The sequence below is a fragment of the Glycine soja genome, chromosome 12, assembly GCF_004193775.1.
Source record: "Glycine soja cultivar W05 chromosome 12, ASM419377v2, whole genome shotgun sequence".
Classification (NCBI taxonomy): domain Eukaryota; kingdom Viridiplantae; phylum Streptophyta; class Magnoliopsida; order Fabales; family Fabaceae; genus Glycine; species Glycine soja.
Genome location: NC_041013.1, coordinates 4,137,541 through 4,155,708, shown reverse-complemented (window position 1 = coordinate 4,155,708; position 18,168 = coordinate 4,137,541). Strand labels below are relative to the sequence as shown.

The 18,168-nt window shown below is 31.3% G+C and overlaps 1 protein-coding gene and 1 pseudogene across 1 annotated transcript; one reads left to right on the top strand and one right to left on the bottom strand.

Annotated features, from left to right (window-relative positions):
* Window positions 1–420: 420 nt before the first annotated feature.
* Window positions 421–3,854, bottom strand: LOC114379373 (AP2-like ethylene-responsive transcription factor PLT2). Its single transcript, XM_028338016.1, has 10 exons — window positions 3,705–3,854; window positions 3,395–3,579; window positions 2,909–3,278; window positions 2,714–2,796; window positions 2,557–2,565; window positions 2,359–2,447; window positions 2,200–2,273; window positions 1,838–1,888; window positions 1,645–1,721; window positions 421–1,395 (listed from the first exon to the last, which is right to left on the bottom strand). The coding sequence occupies exons 2-10, from the start codon at window positions 3,531–3,533 to the stop codon at window positions 626–628; spliced, it is 1,662 nt and encodes a 553-aa protein (XP_028193817.1). The 5' UTR covers window positions 3,534–3,579; window positions 3,705–3,854; the 3' UTR covers window positions 421–625.
* Window positions 3,855–9,978: 6,124 nt separating this feature from the next.
* Window positions 9,979–17,710, top strand: LOC114380283 (annotated as a pseudogene).
* Window positions 17,711–18,168: the final 458 nt, after the last annotated feature.

Here is an 18,168-nt window from a genome sequence, read left to right as displayed (position 1 = left end):
GTATAAAAAAATCATTTGATACTAAAATATAAATCTTAATGTTAACATCCTGCACACTTACATGTTATAAACTCAATTTTTATTTATTCTTTTTATACGTATAAAAAACATCAAGTGAAATACTGAAACGAAAACATAGATATTTATTATCGCTTATTATATTTTTTTAAAACTCTACCTTTGTTCTAATTTAACCCTAATAAGATACTTATAATAAATTATCACAGCATTTTTTATAATATATTTTTTTAAAAAATTATGTCTGTTACATCACTCGTCTTAATTTTTTATCACTTCGATTATAAGATGTCAAAAAGTTGTGAGAAAAGAAGTTTCTAGCTCTTAATTAATTCATCTAATCATAGCATGAATCAATTAATCAACACTTAATTCAACCAAAAGTTTCACAAACATTCGGCATAATAAGAGAGACATAAATATATAATAGATATATGGTCTTTGCTCACTTCCTTTGTGATCAATGTCTCACAGAAAATCAGCACCTATTTTTCTTTTCCAATTGCGAGAATATTAAAAACCCAAAGACAAAAAAATAAAAATGCATAACAAAATTGTATGGCAACTAACTAGTACGTTGTCCCATACTAGAACTAGCTTCCCTTCCTTAATCATTCCACATTGTGAACACCCCACCATTTGACGTCTGCATGGAGTCCGCCGCCGACCAGCCACCGTAACCTCCAGCCGGCATGTCATAGTCCACCTTCACCAGCCCTAACTCCTCCGCTGTCCCCACCGTGTTCCCCGTCGTTGCATTCGAAGCCATACCAAACCCACTTCCCACAAACCCACCAACATTATTATTATTATTGTTACTATTATTATTCTCCAACACAGATGAGGAAGAAGAAGAAGACCCCATGTTCATCATTCCCTGAAGCAATGCAGGGTGGTTCTGAAGGTAACCATTGTAGAACTGAGCATTATTCTGAAAGCTATAAGAAGAAGCGCCACTCTGCTGGTGCAACTGAAGCTGCGTTTGGATGTAACCCTGATGATGCAAAGGGTCTTGCTGGTGAGAGAAGTGAGAAGAACTTATGTCGTGGTTTTGAAGAGTTAGCAGAGGTTGAGGTTGCTCGAACTGGTGGTGGTGCTGCATTAGAGGGTAAGCGTGAAGCCTAGAAGAGCTTGCTGAGGTTCCGTATTGGAACGTGGAAGATGAGCCTAGTGCAATCATCTCTTCGCGTTTTCTCGAAGATTCTAGAGCTTGAGCTTCTTTCAGACGCTTTGCAGCGCCTCCTCCTATTGGGAGAGTGTTGCTTTCAAGAATGGCTTTCACGTCGTAGCGGCTCATGTCAAAGTTTGTGACAGCGTTGAGACCTCTGAACTTTATCGCTGCTATGTCGTATGCTTCTGCAGCCTCTTCCTCAGTACCTGTAATGAAATATTGTGCTGTTCATATTATCAAAATATTTGTGTTGGTTTACTTTTCTAATTTTTTTTTGGTATGAACTCAAGATATTATCTGAGTCAAGGACTAATAATTGAAGATACTGAAGTAAGTCTATTTAAGGGATTAAGTTATCTTAACAGATATTTTTTGCTACAAACAATAAGTGGTTAATTTGAAGTTCTATTTTAGTGTAACATTCTTTGCATGTGATTATTAAATTTATGTCTTACTGAAAGTTCCCAAGTAAAGATCTTTGTTTCCTGCAACTCTGCCAATCCTTGCTTGCCATCTTCCGTGTTGGTGATGCCTAATCAAAGAATAATAATAATAATATTTTGCTAAGAGAAAGTGTAGAAAGAAAAGAAGACAATGCATGGGATGAGAGAAAGAAAAAGAAGAAAGCATTGTTGTCGCATTTGATACCTTGTAACTCCACGATACATTGAGGCACCCCTGGAGAAACCACTGCTTTTCCTGCAAATCATCACCACACTATGTTTAACAAACATTTGAAAGTGATCTACAAAACTTATTGAAGTGTATCAAGTAGAAACTTATCAAAATAAGCTCCAACTTATTTAAAAAAGTATTACATTCAAGTGTATAAATAATTAAGTTCTCTGGTAATCAAAGTTTATTAAATAATTAAAGTTTAAAAAGCTTATAGAAATGCAGCCTTAATGTTTGCATACCCTAAAATTCACTACTTAATCTGACTATTATTTCACTATATATATTATTGACCATGTATATATGCGTTATACATGTATCTCTTCATTAATCACCTTCTAATGGCGGCAACAAATTCTTGTCTCGTCATGTGTTTCATTTCATCCAATTCCTTCTCATAGTTGCTAATCTGTAAAATAAAATGAAATCAATATAACTTTCCTTTGAACCAGTGTCTGAGAAGCATTGAAAAAGTAGAGTCATAAAAAACATACTGGAAAGTTGGTAGTGGTGGATGTCCCCCAGTACTTCAGTGCAGCTAAATCATAAGCTCTAGCTGCTTTCTCTTCTTTATCATATCCACCTGCAGTTACAAAACAAATGAAACAATACGTTTTGTAATCTTATTTTACATCTCCAGGAGCATAATTAAATGAAAAGGGGTTGGAAAATAAACTGAAAGGGACACTTACCCAAATAAACTGAAGGAAAGTTGAGAAGAAATATGTACATAAGCAAAACATTAAGAGAAATGTGTTAATAAAACTCACAATTAATAATATTACCTAAACAACTTCAAAGAAAAAAGAGAATAAAACTCTAAAAGTAATTAATTTGAAGTTTAATCACCTTGGCGTCCTTTTCTTGACTGGCCTTCCCTTCTACAGCTATTATCCCAAAGATGAGCTTCATACCTTCCAGTCCATCTATGTCTATATATTTTCATATAATTTGCATAATTAGAGCAAAAATAAAAACAACAAATTAAACCATGCAAAAAAAAAAAAAAAACCGATTCAGTGAACCATAGAATGTCTATCCAACCGAGTTACTCCACGATATATGGATGTTCTCTGCCCGAATGTATCCAAAGTTCTTCTAGGTGCAACTTCAACAGTAGTGTTTGTGCTATTTTCACCACTGGTTTCACATGTTGAATCCTTACCACTTCCCATGGATAATGTCAATGATTGCAAATTACTATTAGCATTTTCTTGATACTCATTGCTAGGTGTGTCCAACACAGGGTTTTGCATAGGCACCAGACTGTTGTTTGTGAACAGATAATCTGAATCATTTGAATGAATTTCGTTTAAGGCTGCAAGGCCTGACTGATTTTCAGACTTGCTCACTCCTAGAAAATCAGCCACTTTTGGAATTTCGTTGCTACTATGGGTGTTAATCAGATTCCAATCTGTTGAATTATTAAATAAATTAACACCCAAAAAAGGTATAAAAAATACAAATAAAAATAAAAATAGCAGCCAAATTAATATGGAATGAGAGAAAGGAGAAAAGAGAGAAAGTTACCATGATTTTGGAAAGGGTTATCCATGTTCTCGTTCACTAACCCAAGGGAAAATTGATGATATTGAGTTGCTTGAAGATCATGAGCTGGTAAGGAAGAATGAGTAGGAGAAAGAGGGAACGAAAGCCAGTTGTTGTTCATTGAGCCCTTATTTGCTTGCTTTACCTTTCACAAAATCAAAAACCACCTGTGTATCGAATTAATACATTAAAGAAGCAGATAGATATCAACTATAGAGTATGAATATTTTGCAAGGGAAAACAAAGATGGGAAAGAAAATAAGAGATGGCCAAAGAATAGATATAGGTTTACCAAGGGTTCTAGCAAGGGTTTAAATCAATGAACACTTTGTATCTCTCCCACCCTTTTCAATTTCCAAACTTGAGACAAAGGGAGAGAAGAAAGGGCTAACAAAGGAACATTTTAACAATATTTAAAGAGCTTCCCCTCTCCCTTCTTCCATGTTCTTTGTCCTACTATGCACATTAATATAGCTTTAAAACTAAATAGTTAAAATGATGTGTGACTGTTGCACCCCCTTAGCTAAGGTCGATTTTGTAGACTCTGACTCCTACCACCAGTTCCAACACTAGAAAACAAAGTTAAAATCTGCCTACAATGATTATTAAATAATTAATATCTATGTATGTAGTAAGATATTATTAGGGACACGAGTGTGTTATTAAACTATTATCCTTCAAATCCCTTCAGCCTTTGACCAGAGACATTACCACCATTCTAACTGGAAAAAATACAATCTCATACTACACCTTCTCTCTCTCTCTACCCACTTGGTTTGTTGGAACTCTCGTCCTCGTTCTGTGAAAACAATGACTCCCAAAAGCCCAGCATTCCCACACACTACAAATCATCTCTCGGTCTCAAAATCAACGACTCTACGTAAAGTTACTACCGACCTCTCTCTCTCTGTGTATACAAGCCACATAAATACATATACTATACTGTAATGAGTGAAACTAAGTATAATAAAGAACTGAAATATGGGATTAAACATATCAGGTAGAACTCATCAAGCCCATTGTAGAGAAACTCTCGAATTTGGTATATAGTTTACTATAAATTAGTAACAGAGAAAAACCAATCTATGGATCCCCGAGTCGTGCATGTGTTAAAGATGCATGAGTACGGTCATGCAATATTATATGGTGAAAATCCGACATATTAAAAATTAAAAGTACTGAATGAAAGAGTAAGAATTACTTTTTGTTCAAAATGATCGAGACCGAGCTGTATTGCATATTTATAATTATTTAATTAACGTGATTCAATTGAGCTGCAATTAAGAAATATAATTTTGAAGGGTTTCGTTTGTTCCCCCAAGTAAAAATCTGTTGACCACCTACTCGATTTCCTCGCCCGTCAAAAGGCCACTAGCTTGAAATTATAGTTTAAACTAAATTAAATTAAACAAATGTTATAATGTATCTGCAGGGTTGTGTCCTTCCTAACACCAGAAGCTAGTATTCTCCTTTGATTAAGGTTCATCCTAAAAGGTCTATTTCTAGGATATAAACAAATTAAAAAAGATCCACAGCTAACCATCATCTATGCACAGTGGCTTAAGTTGCCCGCACTTAGCATTCTATGTTAGTCCTAATGCATCTTCTCGTATCCGAATGAAATGATTACTGAACATGGCACAAATTTCATATTTTATGGAATGTCTAAGTTATAACTCAATAATTTATAGAATATTACAACTAGCAGAGATAGGGAATAAATTAAGTTACTAGCTAGGCAAAGCTTGGATCTCGTAATATACCGCAATTACAGCACAACACACGCTCATCTTTTATGAACATAAGTATTTGGTAGCTTAAGCAAAACGTTAAAATGTTAAGTACAATTATAAGCACAAACAATAGTTTTAATATCATTAACATTACATATATACTATTGCATATCATAATATATGTTGAGAGGGATGAAATTACAATTATAGAATGATAATGTACAGATACGTGAACTACTAGTACTTGTGATTTATAAATATACAAAATAAAAGGTAGAGATTCTGGATTATGATTTATGAATTTTTCGTGCTGTAATCAAGATGACTATATATACCAGTGCTTATATCAGGTACTACAAGTGTAGAAAATCAAAAGCGGAAGATGATATTAAAATAGTTTCAGCATGTGTTTTAACATGTATAAATAAACTTTAGACTATAAAAAATGTATAAATAAACTTTCTTATTTTATTTGAATGGTTGTTTGTACCTGTAGACATCTCATGCAAGAACGACTACACCATAACTATATCACTTTTTTTATGCATATATCCTACAATTTTAAATTTTTTTTATTGAGCAAATGGAGAGAGAAGATTAAAATTAAGCGCAGCTATATATTTATAGAAAAGAACGATTACATAATTGAATAACTATTTTCAGAGTATAAACACTAATCAGATTCTCAGTGCAAGAGCGAGCGAATCCATGCATGTCAGTATCTATATTCACAAAAATTAATTTTATTTCTACCAAATTGAGAAGTGTGGAACTTTACTAATAAAGTGGTTAGTAATTAGAAACCTTGGACCAGACAATCTCATATATAATAACTCACTAGCTAGCCATGAGATCAATTAGAAGAATCTAAACTAAAAAATAGATTACTATATATAACAAATTAATTAATGTAACAACGATATTACCAACGATAACAGTGAGAAGCACTGGCAGGAAAGAATAAACAATTCCAAATACCTGCCAATGTTGATGATGCACTGTTCCCGCCAAATTCTTGCGCATAAACAATAGGTGATTTTGACCGAAGTGCACACAATAAGGGAGCAAAACCCCACGTCTCTCGCTGTTACAATTTTTATACCTCAACAACTAAAAACTAAAATTAGAACTAGTTCTTGCGTGCAAGCGGTGAAAGCACTCACCATTCCAAACGAGAAAACCCTTTTGGTCCATACACCTAAATTAATCATTTCCTTAAAACTTATGCATGCAAGAAGACGAAGAACACAAGTCTGAAGCACAAAAAACAAAAGGGGATAGTAGAAATGAAAATGGAACTAAAAAGAAGAAAACAAAGTTCATGCATTCATATTGATGAGGAATCTGTTTACTAATCTCACTGTGTGTGAAGTGTTTTTCATTTTATTTTTTTTCTTGGAAAATGTGGAAGACGAACGGAATAAATAGAGTTTGGCGAATGGAAGGGAAGGAAGGAAGGGGTGCATGGTGGCTTTGGTGCTGATTCGCCACCAGCCATACACAGACAACACAAAATTAATCAGGTTATCACGTCGTTTCAAGTTTTAGGGCCAAATTCAGAGTCAGGGGAATTGACTGACATGTGTCTGTTGTCCCTTCCTGCTTAGGATTTTCTTTGTCTTCGGCCTTTCACTTTCAAACTTTGCAGCCAAACCAGCCAACTATCCGGTTTGCATGCCTGCACTAAAAAACACGAATTGAATAGCTAAAGAACTTTGACCACTCTCTCACCACCCTACCCCAAACTATCCCTTCATTATTTAGTGAGAAATAATATATATAAAGGATTTTTATGTCATCATCTAATCACCAATCACAAATTTATATATATACAATATTTGTTGATTTTTATAAAAAAAAAAATATATGCTCATATATTTAGTGGCTCTGATCAAGTTGAATTAGAGTAATTCATTTGTGAGGGGAGAAAAAACCACTGTAACAAGTTTTGATGGTTTGAAGAAGCAGGACATGAGGGTAATTGCATGAAGGGTTGGAGGGCATTTGTGGACAACGGAGCTCACGAGGATCCAGAGAAAATTTTGTGAATTTCCAAGAGATGGGAGGAAATGCCGGGAAAGTGCTCGTGTCGCCTCGAAATGAAACACTCGAAAAGGTTGATGTGTTATGTTTGGTGTGAGCCCCTCCTCAGTATGATCTTAATTTTAACCCTAACCCTTAGCTTGCTATACCTAGGTTTAGGTTTGTTTCTAAAGCACCAGTGCTGAGGATAACGAAGGAGAGAAGAAAATTAAATAAAGTAAAATTCTCTCCATATAAGAAAGCACAGCTTATACATGTATGTGTGTTCCTGGGATTTGGAATATAGAGAAGTTAGAGATGATCTTATAGGAAATTAAGTGCGGAGTGATTATAATCATCAATTTTTTAGAATATAAAATACTTGTACATAATAAGAAATTATTAATTTTGTAATCAACTCTATATATATGCTATATTCCGCGCACTTTAAAAGAATGAAATTTCGTTTCAATATGCAATGCGTGGTATAATATGATCGATGATCTTTAATGTAAGTACTGATGCATGTCCGTGTTTGCTCTCTTTTGAGTTCGTGCAGAAATTAAGTACGACTTCGTTTTGTGGATTTCATCTCGAAGGGGGGAATAGAGAAAGAAATGCACTCAGTTGTTTCATGTTCGAGTAAAACATACATACACATAATGATAGCGATGTGTAATTATAAGGTATTTTTAATTAATTCACGTTTTTAGAAAAATTAATTAATTTAGTTAATTATATTAAATTTATTAATTAATTGTATTATCATTCTAAAATTATTTTTTTATTTGTTTCTCATTAATATTTGAAGAAAAAATAATTAAATAAAAATAAATAAGAAAAGAATAATTAATGCATCAAGAAATTAAAAAAAATCTTATAAAAAGGACAAATAAATTTTTAAAAATGATGATATAATTAGAAACGAAAGAAGTATAAGCTATTCAATAATATTTGATTCCAAAAACATAAAAGGTTCTTCCATAAATTTAGTTATTTTTTTATCTAAAAATAATATATAATTTTATAAGTTCTTAATATTAAAAGTACGCGTGAAAGTTCAATCAAATATATGATACTTAAGTCTAAGTTTCAATAATATACATAATAACAAGTTTACCATTATTTAGAATAAAAAAGAAAATGTAAATACTATAAGTTAAATAATGACTTCATTTTTTAAGAAAAAAATTGAAAAAATAAAGAAATTGAAAAAAGTATTGTATAAATCATTTTTTACTCATTGTGAACCAGTTCTTTTGCCGATTTTTTTTTTATCGATTTATCTGCAATTTGGTTTATGTGATTTATTTGAACTACACATGCACTTAACTAATTTACTAGTTTTTCAATCTGATCGGCTGATTGGTCAAGTTTTCAAAGCACTGTGTATTGGACAACATATCCATTATATTAAAATAATATTAATTGGCATATTGTGTATTAGACATTAAATATATCTTATTAGGTTTATTTTAAAATAATGTCATAATTTAATTAAAAGGTACCATTAGTATAAAAAAAATCATTATCATTTTTTAATCACATATTAACATGTAAATAAATTTATTACTCTCTCCATTCTTAAATATAAGACTTTTTTTAACTAATTAAGAAAGTTGGTTATATAATTAATAACATTAAATTTATTAACAATTTATATTATTTTGTCAAAATTACCCTTAAGTTTATTGAGATTCATAAGATCGTTTAAATTTATTTGTTAAATAAGCGTTTATTTGATAATATAAATAGCTTTCTGTTTTCTTAGTTTATTAGTCTAAATTGTTTCTACTTGAAAAAATTGTGTTTATTTTAATAAACAAATCTTATTTTTCTTCTTAAAAAACATTTATATAAAAAACACTTGTTTTAAAGTTACTTTTTTAAAAGTATAAACAAATTTATTCATAATTTCACTCTTTTCACTTAATTACTTTCACACCTAATTAATTAAAGTGTATTAATCTTCTTATTCAATCCTTATACGAGAAATAATATATTTACTTTTAAATATATAATATTTATTGTAAAGTAATCAAGGGTACTTGAGTAAAAAATAATTAATGCAAAAAACAATTTGAAAAGAGACAAATAAAATTAAAAAAAATATATTTAAAGACAGAAAGAATAATATTTATGATTATTATTTTATGATTCATATATAAGATGTTTTTTTGTTGGTTGACAATATAAAGTAATTTATACTCACATCATTTAGTGACCGATGAACCCTTGCACTTTTTTTTTGTATGGTCGAAAGAGGAAAAATTCATGAGCTAGCATTTGATCCTTAGACTTGGTATATAATGGTTTTTGGACCCTTTTTGTGAATCTTGCAAAGGCAACATGTTGAATTTTGTGACCCGAATCTTGTTTGATTTTGTTGAATAAATATTTAGAGAAAATATCTTAGTAGATTTTGTTGAAGAAATATTTAGAGAATATATGTTAGTGGATTTGGGATTGACATCCCGTATTTTTTTCTACTAATTAATTAATATTCTAGATATTTTTTCTAATTAGTGTATTAATACCAGATATTTTTTTCTAATTAGTATATCAAATATCTCTTATGATTGGTATACTAATTATTTCATCTGATTTTATTGCATTTTATATATTTTGTAACACTCTTGTAACACAATGGAGATGATAGTGAATTTCTCTCCCCAACCGGTGGTTTTTTTCCGTTTAGGGTTTTCACATAAATTCTTGGTGTTCATTATTTTTGTATTTCTTGTTTTCTATTTGTCATTATTTTGTAACAACTGGTATCAAAGCGTTGGTTTAATTTGACTAATGGCAACCATGAGATACCATATTCTGTTTTTGGATTGTAGCACTAGATTTTCGCTATGGCAGGTTAAGATGGTGGCTAATGTTGTCAGAGTCTCTCTTCATGTTTTGTGGAACATTGGGGGTTTTCTCACTACGGTGGCTTCCATTGGAAAAATGGTTTGGTTGCTATCTATCTACACCCCTTTTTGAAGAGCAAAAGAGGTTGTGTCTATTGATGGCTTTGGCCTTGTTCCAGGGCGCTTCCATTAGACCTCTGATTGATTTGGCTATTGCCATTGATCCTAGCCTTATTGTTAGCACATTTGTGTGGCAACTTCTTTGGCTTTTGTTTGTTTTTCTAGGGTAACTTTAGTTACAAGGCATAGGGAGTACCTCCACCTTGGTGGCTTGCTTTCTTCTAGGTTGTCCATTCTTATGTGGTTGCCCTTTGCTTCCTCTCCCTTTTGGGGGTTCAATAACACTATTTAAGTTTGAGTTGTACTTTTGGCTTTTGGTGTTTGCAGGCTACCTTATACTCCCTCCTTTCCAAAATATAAGTCGTTAAGGTTTTAGATATTAAGAAATGTAATTAATATGTTGAATTTCTTACAAATATGTATGTAACTTTCTAATATACCCTTTATCTATCTTATTAATTATTCTCATTTCAGCTCATAACTACTTCCACTGAGTACTCATAATAAATGTTCATGATAATTATTAGCTTACTGATTATCAATGTAGTTGCACGGCTAGCAATCATTCCAAATACTCATAATAAACATGATGAGTCCTTTGGACTTCATATACTCATGGTCATTTGGAGTATAACATTATCATACAAACACAAGCACAGGACTGAAAAATTCTCATGTTAACAAATTTTTTTATCAAAAGTTGAAAATTATTTGAAAATATTCATGCTTTGCCCCCAAATTCTCAATCTTGTTAATAGTTTCTCTCTCAATATATATATTAGATTCTAAACGTAAAAATCATTTGTTCAACAACATGGCCTCTAATCAGATAGCACCATTACTTGATATAGATTTGAATGCTCAATTCACTCATCTAGAAATTGATAATGAAGATCCTCAACCCAAAAGTGCCAAAGAATCCCATCATCTATTGCCAAAATTAAATAGGAGTGTACCAGAAAGTTTTTCTATTGATCTCAACACTATTCCAAACACTCCACCAGTAAATCAATTTTCATTTGACTAAAACATTCAGCCATATGTTGATTTTGAAATAAAGTTCAATGAACAAAACACCTATATATGCATTTTGGTACTGTCAGACCTTAATTTTGTCCGGGCCTCCCAAAAAAAAGAAAGAAAAGAACAAAAAAAGAGAAATAAAGAAAAGAAAAAGCAAAAAAAGTATTAAGAAAAAAAAAAGAAAAGAGAACAAAAAAATTATTAAAAAAATGAAAAAATGAAAAAGCAACACTAAAAAAAAGAGGAAAAAAAGACAAAAAAAAAAGAAGAAAAGAAAAAAAAAACGTGAAAAAAAGAAGAATAAATGTACACTGTATAACCTATTGGGCTCTCAAGGACAACTCATTAAGTCAAGAGGAGAGCACAATGCATAAAAGAGAAAAGTCTATGCATAGAGAATCAGCACGAATCCTAAGGACAGAGAATTGACCAACGAAAAACCAACACTTGGCACCGCCATTAGAGAAGGGAGAGGGGGTTTCCAGGTATCCCTCATTCTTGATTGTCTCGTCTTCCTTGCTTTTTTCTTCTTTCCTTTGCACTCTATTTTCCTCTTATTCTTCTCTCTCTCTTGTTCTTTTCATTCTTTTCCTTTTTATGGTCAGCTTTTTAGTTCATTTACTCTCGTCGATGAGCACCTTGGCATCGTTTTGGGGAGTTAGGCATCTAGGATTTTCCAACCCTGTTGCCTAATTGCACGTTGGGTCGGATCGCCCTGACCTGATTTCAACCCTAGCCCAAAAAAACAACATTGTTATTTACACCCTTTCTTTAACACATACACCTTCCTTCATTTTAGGCCTAACCCGTTTTTGCGAAGTCAAATAAAATAAACATGTTATTTGCACCCCTTTTTTTAACACATGCACATTCTTTCATTTTGAGCCTTGTTAATGGATTGTCAAGTGCACTAATGTGTCCTAAATAGTAAAGTTAAAATAGAAATTTGAATATCGAATCCACAGAGACTTTGTTTGTACTTACGTAGATGAATATTTTATATAAAAGAAGTTAAAGAAAATTAACTTGAAAAGATTATGAGAAAAATAATAATTTAAATTGACAGAAAATTAAATCAAATAAGAGGAGAAATTAAAAAAGAATTTGAATTAATTAAAAACAAAAAAGATGAGAAAATCCAATATTATTGTAAAAGAAAATTCAGAAGATGAGAATGTTGGAAATTTAGCCTATCAGAACTACTCTTTGATGTAATGTTAATAATTTCTCTATTTATAATTATTTCAATTTACATCTGCATCTACTAGTATACTTTAACTTTGGTCTCTGACAGGAAAGAACCTATTCCTTTGTAGAGTTAAAATAGTAAATTGCATTAAGAATAGAGATGTACAACAGACTAAACAAATATCAACCTATCCCTAGTGATGACTTTATTTAGATACAGTTTCTCAATTCTATTAGAAAATAATGTTTCCCAATGTTACTATTAACTCGTTGACAAGTGTACCAAATTGTCACAAATAATAAAGTACTCGGAAGTCCGAGTGTCGAATTCAAAGAGACTTTGTTTGTACTTAGATTAATGCAAACCCAAGTTAGAAGCAATAGATAAAGAATTTAAAATAAAGATAAAGAAGTATATTAGATAAGATAAAGATTTAAAAGAAAGGATAAAAGATTTAAAGATAAAAATAGAAGATAGAGAAGATAAAATATTTAAATTAAGATATGATAAAAATAAAAGAAAATAGAAGATAAAAGATAAGAAAAGTAAAAGATAAAAATAGAATATAAAAATAAAATAAAATCAGAATTTGATAAGGTTGGGACCTGGCCTACCTTGTTTGCCTAGGATGTATGAGTTTATGAGTTTTCTTTATGAATTTAGGTAATTCTATTCTACCCACAACTGTTCAATCACTTGCCCTTGATTCCTCACGATGACAAGCCTATTTTATTTATCTATCTTCTAAATTCCTTTGTAAAGACTCAACAAATAAAATGCATGAAGTATGAATTCTAGATGTTTGCAAGAATGCATGGGCATAAAATTATCACTCTATTCCTAGTAATTATTTTCTTATGAAATCATTTCTTTTTGTTCTATTAGAAGTTACCCTCTCCCGAGGGTCTAACCCCTAAAACCAATGCATGCATATCTTCTTTAAATCTTATTTAGAAGTTACCCTCTCCCGAGAGCGTCTAACCCTAATAGAATTAAAAATGAATAAGGCAAGATAAAAGTAAGAAAGATAATAGAATAGAAAACACCTTTGCATTGATAAATAAATAATGAGTACATCATACATCGCTTGGCTTTTAGGCCTGTCAGTCAGTTACTCATGGCCATTGAGGGCTTTAAAATGGATGAGGTATAAGAACTGATGGGATAAAAGGGATGAAAGAAAGAAAGGGAGTAAATTGAAACCCCTAAAAGAGGGGGTTCTGTGTTGTTGTGATTCTCCTCCTTGACTCTCTTTTTATATATCGCTTGGCTTTTAGGCCTGTCAGTTACTCATGGCCATTGAGGGCTTTAAAATGGATGAGGTATAAGAACTAATGGGATAAAAGGGATGAAAGAAAGAAAGGGAGTAAATGAAACCCTAAAAGAAGGGGTTCTGTGTTGTTGTGATTCTCCTCCTTGACTCTCTTTTTACAGTTGTTGGAATGGGCTTGGGCCTAATGTTAAAAAAAATTTTCAGTGATATTTTTTGGATTTGTTTTGCTTTTAATCATATCTCCCTGATACTTCCTGATATTTTGGATATTTTTTCAATCTTTTTCTCTTTTAATCTCTAATCTCTCCTTTTCATATCTGCAAGTCATAAATAAGAAAAATATCAAATCTTAATATTTAAGCCAAAGATAACTGCTAAATAAATATTTTTAAAGATATTTTCAATATATTTTTATTATCAAAATAACTCATATTTAGCAGTTATCAATTATCCCTAAATCTTACCATGCAAATGGGTGATCAAGCCACAGTCAATAATATTAAGCACATAAAATGTTAATGCAAATGTAATATTCATAAATAGATAGGAATAAAATTTATATCAAGTTAACCAACATGTTAACTAATCAATTACGATAAATTGGATCGGATTTTGCGATTTTTCCTCCTGTTGGCTGTCAAATTCCCAACAAAGGAGGTATAAGCTCTTATTATCATGGAGGTTTTACAATTATAAGAGGGAAATATTTAGTAAATGGGGAAAAAATAAGAAAGGGAATGGAGGGAAGGAATGACTCCTAATACTTGTTTCTCCTTCTTCTAGCCTTTGCCTCCTATAAGGAATTATATTCTCTTGGAATTTCGGTATGTCTTTTCCTTCTTTTCTTTTCTTCTTTTATAGGTAGCAGACTTCTTGCACTAAGTTCACCTTTACTTTCCTGAATTAGCCATACTTTCCTTAATTTGTTTGTTTTCCTTAATTATTCTACTTTTCTTAATTAGCCTATTTTCCTTAATTAATCTTATTTTCCTTAATTAACCCTACTTTCCTTAATTAGCTCGCTTTCATTAATTATTTCTACCTTCCTTATCCTGTTTTTTTGTTTTGTTTTACTCACTAAGCATTATATATTCATTAGGTTTAATACTCTCTGCACAAAAACTTAAATGATGTTAATTTAATAATTATTTATTCAAAAAGGAAAAATTATAAATTCCTATATAATTTAACCCCAAAATATAATTATAATTACCAATTATCAAGCCTAGTCCATTTTTTGATGCAAAGTCTAAAATAAATAAATACTGATGGTTACACCACCTCCATTATATATGCACCCCTGCCACTTAAATTGGTGACTAGACCTATCATATCAGCACTCCGTCAGTTGACTAGGCTTGTCATGTCAGCACTCTGTCAGTGTTGACTAAGTCAAAGTCAATTCTTTGACTTTGACAAAAAAAGAAAAATAAAAATATTTATATATATTAGTAGATAGTTCTTTATTTTATTTTATTTCTTTATTTTCTCTATCGTTTATTTTATTTTTCAATGTGATTTTTTTATCATTGTTTAGTTAGTTAGTTTAATTAATAATGTTGTGTAAATATCTTATTATTCATCTTTTTTTCCCCATGTTTCAATCCTGCATCCTTAATTACTAAGTGTACTTGTCACTTCTATTTTATCCTTTTTTATTTTCATTCTATTTATTTGATTTCATAGCACTATAACCATTATTTATTTATTTTTGCAAATTTGCATTAGCATTCTTTAGTACATGCTTACGTTCTTTGCACTCCATGCTGAGTCTCCGACTTGCTTGGCGGTGTTTTAATAACGTGAATAAATTTTGTGAAAGTCATGTTGGGTATTCGACTTGCTTGAGTTCACAAAATTTACCACAAAACAAATTTTTTTTTCAAATGGTCTTAGAAAGTCTACATTCTAAGACGGTTCTTTGACAATCGTCTTCGAATTCTTAAATTTTTTATTTAAAAAAAAAACAAGGATTCTAAGACAATAAAAATCATCTTAGAAAGCCTATTTTCTAAGACAGTTTTCCCAATTTTTGAAAAATCGTCTTAGAATTCTCATTTTTTATTGTTTTTTTAAATATTCTAAGACGATTATCAACATAAAACCATGAAAACCGTCTTACAATGGTAACTTTTCTAAAATGGTTTTTTAAGAACCTTCGTAGAAAGTCTTGATTTTCAACAACGTTGGCTTCAAAGACGATTCAAAACTATGTCTTTAAATGTGTTAGAAAATCGTCGTGAAAACATGTTTTTTTAGTAGTGAGGACTGTAGGCACACTTGAGACCAAACTAATACATTCAGTTAAAAAAGAAGTTATCTGAACATTTTTAATTAAGAAAGTCTTACTTGCCATCAAGGAAAAATGCCCCAGAGAAGAAATTGGTTCTCCAATATTCATTCAACAAGACAATGCTAGAACACACATTGATTCTCAACATGAAGAATTTTGTCGAGTGGCATCACAAGATGGATTCGATATTCGTTTGATGTGTCAACCATCGAATTCTCCATATTTAAATGTTTTAGATCTTGATTTTTTCAATGCAATCCAATCCTTACAATATAAGGATGCACCTAAATCTATTAATGAGCTAATATGTGTGGTTGAAAGATCCTTTGAAGAATTTTCAACTATAAAGTCAAATCACATATTTTTAACATTGCAATCTTGTATGATTGAAATTATGAAAGTAAGAAGTTCCAATAACCACAGGATTCCACATTTGAAGAAAGTGATGTTAGAAAGTGAAAATCAATTGCCTATACAATTGAAATGTGATTCTGCACTAGTGCAAGATATTTTTCGCTGTTTAAATTAACTTTCATTTTTATCAGACATTTAATTATATAAATTTAAATTTTTTAGGGTTCAATCAATTTCATTTCCACCTTGCAATGATGTAATTTCGTTCCAATGAATATTATAATTATAATTGTGCTGCAATTTCGGTACCAATGAATATTATAATTATAATTGTGCTGCAAATATTATAATTACTATTAACGCGTATCATGTGGATACTAAATTAGTAAAGAAAAAAAGCAAAAAAAAAATGTGTTTGACTCCACGTATTCCCATTTATCAAGCTACCAAAATCTATTGCATAAAAAAAATCACTACTAAGAAATACGAAACGATTAATCCTCTAAAAAGACAAATTCTTACCAAGAAACCCTATACCATAAGCCATTCTTAAGTTATCTCTGCATATTTAATAAAACTTTGGAAGATAAATCTTCATCATAGCCCTTACTTCCGTTTTAAGGCCCTTTTCATTTGAACTTTCATCATCATCATTCGGAAATTTGTTCCAATCAAATCCACAATTTGTAGGAAGATTTAAATCTATATCAAATACTAGCTTTTGTTTTGATGTGACATCAATGAAGTCTTCATCTTCTGCATCTATTGAGTCTTGAACCACCTCTAAATCCATGGAATCTTGAACTATCTTTGACAATATAAAGTCTTCGTCATCTTTTGTATCCATAGAATCTTTAACAATCTCAACATAAACTATTTTTGAAAATGTAGAGTCTTCACCATCTTGTACATCATCACCTTAAATTGTCTCCAAATCCATGGAATCTTTTATTATTTCTAAAAATATAGTGTCTTTGACATTCTTCGTTGCTTTTGAAAAAAACAAACTTCTCAACCTTTTATAATAATATGTCATTGTTTTGTGAGTAATCCACATCAAGACAAATTTACCAGTGCAACTATTATGTACTTTGGGGTAAATATTGGAAATGTTAGTCTTAGTTGGAATCCTGTAATTAATATATACTCAGAAATGGTAAATAAGTGTTCCTTTAGAAACTAAAGTTATGAAACTTGAGAATAACACTCTTAATAATGGTTAAGGGTATTCTTGGAAAAATGTATTTAATGCTTCATTGGTTTTCTAAAACAACTTATATTTTGAAACAAACTTTTATCTCTAAAAAGACTTATATTTTGGAATGGAGGGAGTAGTAGACACTCAAGAAATTATTGAGAGGGCCCACTTTAGTGACCTAGATTATGTGAAGCTGATATTGTGGAGACAGACCACATTGATGGAGACCTACTAATTACTTTTGATGGCAACACGAGAGTCGGTGATGAATGGATTCTAGACTCTAGTTGTATGTTTCATGTGACTCCTAATCGGGATTGGTTCGCGACATATGAATTAGTGCCCAAAGATACTATGGTGATGGGTAATAATGCGTCATGCATGATAACTGGTACTGGGATAGTCCAAATTAAGATGTTTGATGGAGTTATTCGTACACTTGGTGATGTTATGCATGTTCTTGATGTGAAAAAAAGTCTTATCTCTTTGTGTACTCTTGATTCAAAAGGTACAAGTACACTAGTGAAGGTCGAGTCTTGGAGATTAGCAAAGGGAGATTCTATGTTATACATGGTTCTATAGATTTGGGTGATATTGCTATAGTCACTCATTCTCTATCAATTGGCGTTGGTTGTTAAGTTTAACTCTTTGGAACTTTTGTGTGGAAAAGGAAGAAATGATTCATTTGTTGTT